Source organism: Diabrotica undecimpunctata, chromosome 10, assembly GCF_040954645.1.
Source record: "Diabrotica undecimpunctata isolate CICGRU chromosome 10, icDiaUnde3, whole genome shotgun sequence".
NCBI lineage: Eukaryota > Metazoa > Arthropoda > Insecta > Coleoptera > Chrysomelidae > Diabrotica > Diabrotica undecimpunctata.
The window spans coordinates 71,843,752-71,851,647 of NC_092812.1; the positions used below are offsets into that span (position 1 = coordinate 71,843,752).

The window sequence follows — 7,896 nt, forward strand, 5'->3', positions numbered from 1 at the left end:
AGGCTTTACGAAACCGGACCTCAACTGCGATTATGCATCGAAATCGTCTACAGGAAGTACGAAATCGCAATGTTAACGTTGCAACAGTCAGGAGAAGATTGAGTTCTTTTGGTCTATCTTCTCGGGTAATGGCTTGAGGACCGCCACTTCGCCTGGCGCATAGAGTTGCACGACTAACTTTTGCTCGACAATATGCGCATTTGGGAATTAACGACTGGAGCAAAGAGTTATTCTCAGATGAATCCCGTTTCTGCCTAACTGGATCCGATGGACGTGTAAGAGTTTGGAGGAGAACCTGTGAATGATTTTCACAAGCTTGCATTGCTCCAAGAATGCCATTTGGTGGAGGCTCGGTCATGGCTTGGTGAGGTGTATCTTTCGACTTCCGCACAGAATTACCCTTCATCGAAAATGGGTCCTTAACTGCACGAAGGGGCATTACGGATATTCTGGAAGAACATGTTATGCATACCATGGTAAGGCTGCAGAAAACGTCGTTTTTATGCAGAACAACGCGCGAACGCACGTTGCCACGATCAGTATGCAATACTTGGATGAGGTTGGAATTACGAGGTTACCATGGCCAGCTAGGTCTCCGGACCTGAATCCCATCGAACATATCTGGGACGATTTGAAAAAGCGTATTCAACCCCTAACTTCTCCTCCTAACAACGGACAGGAGCTTAAGGATCTGTTAGTGAGAGAGTGGAATAGTGTGAGTGAAAAATTGAGAGTATGCCCCGTCGTCTGCAAGAGGTCATTAGAGCAAGTGGAGGCAATACACGATATTAGTCATTGAAATTTCACTGACATTTTACCACGTTCTGTATTTTCCATTTTTTTTCGTATGCCTGTTTTATCAACAATTTGGTTTGTTTTCTGCTTTTTCAATAAAAACAATAAAAAACCGTTTTTTTTTCTTTCAAAACAAACATTGATGACAAATAAAATATACGTTAGCCTAAAAAAAAGGTTATTACTGCACCAGAGGCAAAAATATTCCAAAAACTTGAAATTTTCAAGGTGACCCGGATTTTATGATCGCGAGTGTATTAGACTCACCCTTTGTCAGGGGTCTGGGAACATAACATCATCAACTACATCGTACTGTCTAGTGGAAAATGAATTTAATTCAAAAAATATCCCTTTTTATAAAAAGAAATATTCAAGGAGGGGTACAGTTATTTTTATGTGTGGTCTGTTTTCGATGGGAACATTAGGATATTTCATAATGGGACAGCGCTTCGTTTGGGAATTATCTTTCGAACTTTACAGACAAACAGACAACTTAGTAAAAAGAGCAGATTTGATATTTACAATTTCAATTTCCTTACAAAGCCGTAGATTTGTAAGGAAATTGAATAAATTTGTTACAGCTGAGTAGTGATCTTTTTTTAATTCTTGCAACAAATCTAGATTTTGTAGGGTTTAAATGAATCATCATCATCATCTTTGGCTCTACAACTCTGTGTGGGTCTTGGCCTGTTCAAGAATTAGTCTCCATTCCTCCCTATCTTTCGCCCTGGCTTTCCAATTTGTGACCCCTAGATTCTTCAAGTCATCTTCGACTTTTAAATCTAGATCTTGGCCTGCCTCTCTTACTGGTTCCTATTGGCTCTTGATATAATATCTGTCTTTGGGGGTCTCCAGTGTCCATTCTTTCAAGGTGTCCTAGCCACCTTAGTCTATTAATTTTAATAGACCGGACGATGTTGCATTTTTCATAGCATTGATACAACTCAAAATTGTAGCGCCTGCGTCATATCCCGCTTTCTTGTACTCCTCCGTATATGTGCTCAAGTATTCTTCTTTCAAAGCGGCCTAACAGTTCTTCGTCGCTTTTTACCATAGTCCATGTCTCTGACGCGTATGTCAGGACAGGTTTAATAAGAGTTTCATATATTAGTATCTTGATTCAAAAATGTCTGGATCAACAGAAAGATGTTTACGCCTGTTTTATCCACTATGAGAAAGCATTCGATACTATCAAACATGACAAACTCATAGAACAATTACATGTTACAGGACTTGACACTAAGGACATCCAGATTATAAAAAATCTATATTGGAATCAAACAACCCATATGAAGAATGGACATATGGTGAGTGAAAACGTAACCATTTCGAAAGGGGTTAGACAGGGCTGTATTCTTTCACCACTGCTTTTCAACCTGTACACAGAACAAATATTTCTAGAGGCACTGGAAGAGTACAACGAGGACATCAAGATTAATGGCGTACCAATAAGTAATTTTCGATATGCAGATGATGATACTGTTATACTGGCCGATAACATCGAAGATTTACAGATGATGCTAAATAGAGTAAATACAACTGGCAACCAATTTGGACTGAAGATCAATAGAAAGAAAACTAAATTTATGGTGATCAGTAAAAAGAACATTCAACATATCGACCTGAATATTGAAGCCGAACGTATTGAAAGAGTACACCGATTTAAATATCTGGGATATACAGTAAATGATAAGTGGGACCCAGACGTAGAGATTAAGATCTGAATTGAAATAGCAAGATCCAAATTCAGCAAAATGAGAAAGCTCTTAAGCAACCGCCACCTATGGCGCGCCACGAAATGCTACGTACTCTCTACGCTACTTTACGGAGTTGAAGGGTAGACATTAACAGCAGCAACTATAAAGAAGTTAGCGGCTCTAGAAATGTGGCTGTATCGCCGCATACTGAGAATACCTTGGACAGACAGAGTGACCAACACAGAGGTATTAAGACGAATGGGTAAAGAGGTGGAATTGTTAACAACTGTTAAAAGGAGGAAAGCGTCATACCTGGGCCATGTGTTGGCCCAGGTATGACAAGAAGACAAGACAAGAAGAAGGTTCTTCTGCTAATTATGTGTGATGTTAAGAGCTGCTTTAGTCCAAAGTAAGCTCTGTTCGCCAGGTATATTCTTCTCTTAATTTCTACGCTTACTAGGTTGCTGTTATTTAGTTGTGTTCCAAGATATATAAACTCCGAGACCCCGTCGAATGTGTGTGCTTCTGTCACCAGATCTTGTGGTGCCGCTATTTGTGTGCTGTTCGTGACCTTCATGTATTTTGTTTTGAATACGTTGACCTGCAGTCCGATTGTCTTCGCGGCTTTTTCTAATGTTTCAAAAGCCTGTATCAGGTCTCTTTTTGTCCGTGTTACTATGTCAGTGTCATCTGCGTAGGCCAATATATGTACACTTCTATTGATCGTACCTCTGGTTGTTATGTCCGGTTGTTATGTATTTCTCTATGGCTCTTTCTAGCGCGATGTAAAACAATAGGCACGATAGACTGTCTGCCTGGCGTAATTCAGTATGTGTTTGAAAAGACCTTGTCACTCTGTTTTGTATCTTGACTTTGCACTCAACTTTCGAAAGAGTTGCTTTTACCAATGTTATTAGATGCGACGGAATATCTAGTTCTGCCATGGCATTATAAAGTGCGCTTCTGTCTACACTGTCATAAGCGCTTCTAAAATCTATTAAGAGGTGGTGGGTATCGATTCCATATTCATATGTCTTCTCTAAGGTTTATCTGCGAAGGAAAATCTGATCAATTGTTGACCTTTCTTTTCGGAATCCACATTGGTATTTGCCTATTTTTTCCTCAGTATATACTAGTAAACGATCATAAAGTATATACGCCAGTACTTTGTAAATGAATTAAATGAATTCTTATGCCATAAACGCAATACGGAAGAATGGCCTACACCATGTATTTGTGCTTCTCTGCGGGAGGATATATGTGGTTCGTCAACGAAGCTGCATCAAAATCTTAAGTTTTATTGCAATTTTAGTTTCCTCAAAGCGCTTTACAATTTTTTGTACCGTCGCCTTATTGATAGGAGAATGGTTTGGAAAAGTATCGTTGAACAAGTTGGCTACTTCACTATAAGATCTTTTTCTATCAGTAATATCAATAATTCGCTCTTTTTCAATAAAAACTATTTTCATTGTAGAGCTTTTAAAAACACTTAAAACAACTGTCAGTTTTAGTAATTAATACAATTTATTTTACAAAACTTTTCAATAAACGTCAAGTTATTCTAAAGCTGGATTTATAGTTTGACTGACTGTAGACGTAGACGCAGTGCAGACGTAACAAACGGACGGAAAATATTATTTCAATTTATAAATCGACTGAGTGGAATTTTTTCGCATGAGTAGAAACAGTGTCTAGAGTTGGTGACCATGATACTATAATATCCTTTTATTAATTATTATTATTATTTTATAAATTCTTAACGTTCATTGTAACAAATAATCAACAAAATCAAAATTTGAATATGTTGATAAACAACTTTACAAAATGGTTGGCCTGCCTGACAGTTCACTTTGGTTGACAGCACAAAATTCTTCCTTTTGATTGGCCAGACGCAAGTAACGCACTGTAAAAGATGAAAGTTGTACAAAATAAGAGTACACAAAATTCTATGTTGATATTTTTCCAGTGCGTCTAAGTTTACAGTGCGTCAAACTATAAATCCAGCTTTAGTTATGTGAATTAATGTCAAAATCACAGCATTATATTTTTACTGAATTACTTAAAAACTATTTGGCACTGACACTTTGGCACTTGACAAGTTTTATTTATCTAAGACCTTCGTAACTAGATAAAATACTAAGTGTTACATATGAGTGAACTAGTATTTAAGTGAGGTTTTCATTAATAATATAATATGCAGAGTGTTGTATTTAAAAAACCAAAGTGTTGCCAAATCTGGCAGCTTTGTACGCATCAAATTTGAAATATTCTTATTGCGGAATAGGCCTGTCTGGGTTTTTGTACAATTCAGACCATCTCTTTAAGAGATAATCACGCGTTCCCAGACTTTTGGTCCACTTTGTATATGCATTTTTTCATAATAAAAGTATTTTTTGTTTAAGGTCTGTCAATGAAGAGGAACGATCTTTTGCGCTGGGAATGCAATTTGTGATATTCAGGTTATTTGGGTATATCCCAGCTCCTATATTATTCGGAAATTTGATAGACTCCACTTGTCTGTTATGGAAAAGCACTTGTGGCGAAAAAGGTGGCCGTTGTTTGTTATACGATATAGAACAATTTCGATATAGATACGTAGGATTATGCGCTGGTATTAAGACGTTAGCACTTGGAATATTTTTAGTCGATTGGTGGTTGGTTCGACATCGCAGGCAGTTAGATGAGGACAAAGCCATAACCGCCAATGAAATAGTTGGATCAATTATTAGTCTAGATAAATGTAAGTATTTTCTATATAAGTAAGTAAATCTAGATACTAGGTCAGGAAATGGATTTACTTTAAATTTTCACAGAAGGTAGGAAATAGCCCAAGGATCATTTTCTATATGAAGCGTGCATTTCCATAACGTAGTAAGTGCCAAATTATAAATTTTTCAGGAGGAGTAAAAAACAGTTTTTTATCGAACATGTTTATTTCTTATAATGTAACATACTGAAAAAGGATTAGTTTAAAGGTATTATATAATACAAACATACCGCAAAGGAACAATAAACAAAGCTTACTTTAAAAAAAATTCAAAAATCTGTCTAAGGTCAAAACGTTGTAAGTGCCATCAGGTTTGCAAGTCAAAACGTTTTAAGTGACAGATTTTTAACCGTTGTTTCCTACAGTAGAAACTTGCCCTGGTTGACCTAATTTTTCTTTAAAATACTTCTTGGCATCATCGTGAAGATAAGGGAGCATTTTTTCAATATCTGTTCTTTTTTTCTCTGGGATACCAAAGTGAGTTCTAGTTTTTTGAAGGTCTATGATTTTAAAGTCTTCTAATGTACCCCCAGATTTGAGTACATTGGTCTCACTCCATCCAGCGAGCTCACTATGTCCTTTAGCCACCATCACCGTACCAAATTTCTCTCTTGTAAGATGAAGCTGCGTAGCTGTTGAAATTCCTAACTTCTTTGTGTTCAGTTTATCACAGGCAACGGTTTTGAAATCATAAAAGTCCTTAACCACCATGCACGAGAATGGATTTTTCTGGGCCGCACTAGTAATGATGTTAACAACATTCATCAATGTATAAGCCTTACACACTTTTTTACGTTTTTCTATGATTGCGAAATCTCTGTCGCAATTAAGGAAAGTGTGTCCTTTTACAGGAAATTTATGAATAATTTCCTCAAAAACGTTATTTGCTAGTATGGTCAAATACATGGCGATCATGAACTGATTTTTATTTTGACCCCCACAATTATCCGACCACAAAATAAGCTTTTTCTTTCCGTGATTGCCAATTTCCTTAGTAAGGTAAGTATATAAACAGGAGCTAATTTCCAAGGCACCCCTTCCCCCAAAGTCCTCAGTCCATAAACACATGAATCCCTTTCCTGTGATGGAATCGTGAATTCCTAAGTTACACACTGCAAGCTGTTGTGAATAGTACATTTCGAAGTGAGTTAATTGGGGAATGTACATTTGCTGCTGCATATCGAAGGAAAGAACATAGCAATTACTTGTACATGCATTTTTGGTCTCAGTTGACATTGCTTTTGTAGCAGCCCTCTCCGATGGTGAAGCTCCTGTTCTGTTACAGCAGCTTTATCTCCTGATTTTATTTGAACAGCCAAACTATCACATGTGGAGCATGTATCTACTTTAGGCCTTGCAAAAGATAAGTTAAATTTTGATATAAAAATTTCATTATACCATTGTCTAGTCACTGGTGGTTTGTTAGGCGGCTGATAATCCGCACAATATTTCTCTAAAAATGCACGGTACATTCTACTTACGTTTAAATCCGGTGACAAGAAGAGCTTATCCGGGGTTTTCGCGTAGTGGCTCTCAATTTTTGGAAAACTTTCGATATGCTCTATAATCTTGTTAGTCCAGACAGTCTTGAAAATATTTTGTCGAGCCCCTCCTCGTTTTTCTGACATATCCATTTTACCATCAAGAATTTTTTCTCCCAAAAGTTGCACTCTTCTTGGAGTTACGGCAAACGTACTACAAAATGTTTTGAGGCAAACCCTTATTTCAGATCCTCCAGGCAAAAGTAAATGGTAGGTGAAAGAGTGCTTTCTCCTACTTTCACTGGGATGTTCGTACTGACCATGACGTCTCCTTTTGATTAATTGGGGATGAATAAACCTTTGTAGGTAACTTTGCTGCTTACTATAATCAGCCATTTCATAGAAATGATTGTACAACTCAACAAGGTATTCCAGTCTTATGGATCTACATGCTAGTGGACACTTGCATTTTACCTAAAACAATTTTGGATTATTTAGATAGATTTAAACAAAAAAAAATTATTTATGTTTTAACGTCTATTTAGATAGGTATCTCTTTAAACCATACTTACATCAGCTGGTGGCATTTTCTTTGTAACGGTCTTTTTATTGACTAGAGAAACATATTCTTCGCCAGAGTTTCTCATTTTCTTGGTTTTATTTTTTTTCCAACTATCAACAACTCTTCTTTTCTTTTTGGACCGTTTTTCTGTAGTTTCATCCATATTCGTTCCAAATACTTATGTTTAAACCCAACCCAACACGTCCAAACAAAAATAATTTAGTAACTGATGCGCCACTCTACATTTAACAGAATTGCACTACGCTACTTACAACGTTATGACTTGCACCGCTACTTTATCCCCACTTTTCACGCCGTCGCTAGCCATATCGACATGAAATAAATTTTAGGCGATGGAACATGGCACTTGCAACTCATTTAACTTAAAAAAACCAAATGAGGCATATTGGCACTTACAGCGGAAATGCACGCTTCATATCATGCCGCTGTACGCTAAAATCTTGGGGGTGGTTGCTATCCCATCTCGGGGGTGGGAATTTTTCATTATTTTAACCATAGAAATGGATGTAAACAGTAATTCTAAGAAAAAAATGTTCCCTACGTTTTCTTCGTAAAACTAGTATTTTTCGAGTT

The 7,896-nt window shown here is 37.0% G+C and overlaps 2 protein-coding genes across 3 annotated transcripts in view; one reads left to right on the forward strand and one right to left on the reverse strand.

Annotated features, from left to right (window-relative positions):
* Positions 1 to 7,896, forward strand: part of LOC140452405 (solute carrier organic anion transporter family member 3A1-like) — a 174,141-nt gene that overhangs the window by 153,629 nt on the left and 12,616 nt on the right. Inside the window, exon 10 of the mRNA XM_072546634.1 lies at positions 4,895 to 5,232. Coding sequence (XP_072402735.1) covers positions 4,895 to 5,232 — 338 coding nt within the window. The remainder of the gene's footprint in view (positions 1 to 4,894; positions 5,233 to 7,896) is intronic.
* On the reverse strand, positions 5,886 to 7,711 carry LOC140452048 (uncharacterized). Of its 2 annotated transcripts, XM_072546079.1 has the most exons (3): positions 7,313 to 7,711; positions 7,099 to 7,214; positions 5,886 to 7,041 (listed from the first exon to the last, which is right to left on the reverse strand). In XM_072546079.1, exons 1-3 carry the CDS (start codon positions 7,463 to 7,465, stop codon positions 6,408 to 6,410), a joined length of 903 nt encoding a protein of 300 aa, XP_072402180.1. In that variant the 5' UTR covers positions 7,466 to 7,711; the 3' UTR covers positions 5,886 to 6,407. The 2 variants fall into 2 exon arrangements, with proteins under 2 accessions (XP_072402180.1, XP_072402179.1); XM_072546078.1 differs by having other exon boundaries at positions 5,886 to 7,214.

Bases quoted from the DNA above. Each gene is read 5' to 3' on its own strand.
- LOC140452048 (XM_072546078.1), bottom strand. From the start codon at position 7,465: ATGGATGAAACTACAGAAAAACGGTCCAAAAAGAAAAGAAGAGTTGTT. The intron at 7,215-7,312 runs GTAAGTATGGTT...AAATTGTTTTAG, and splicing joins AGAAAATGCCACCAGCTGAT to GTAAAATGCAAGTGTCCACT.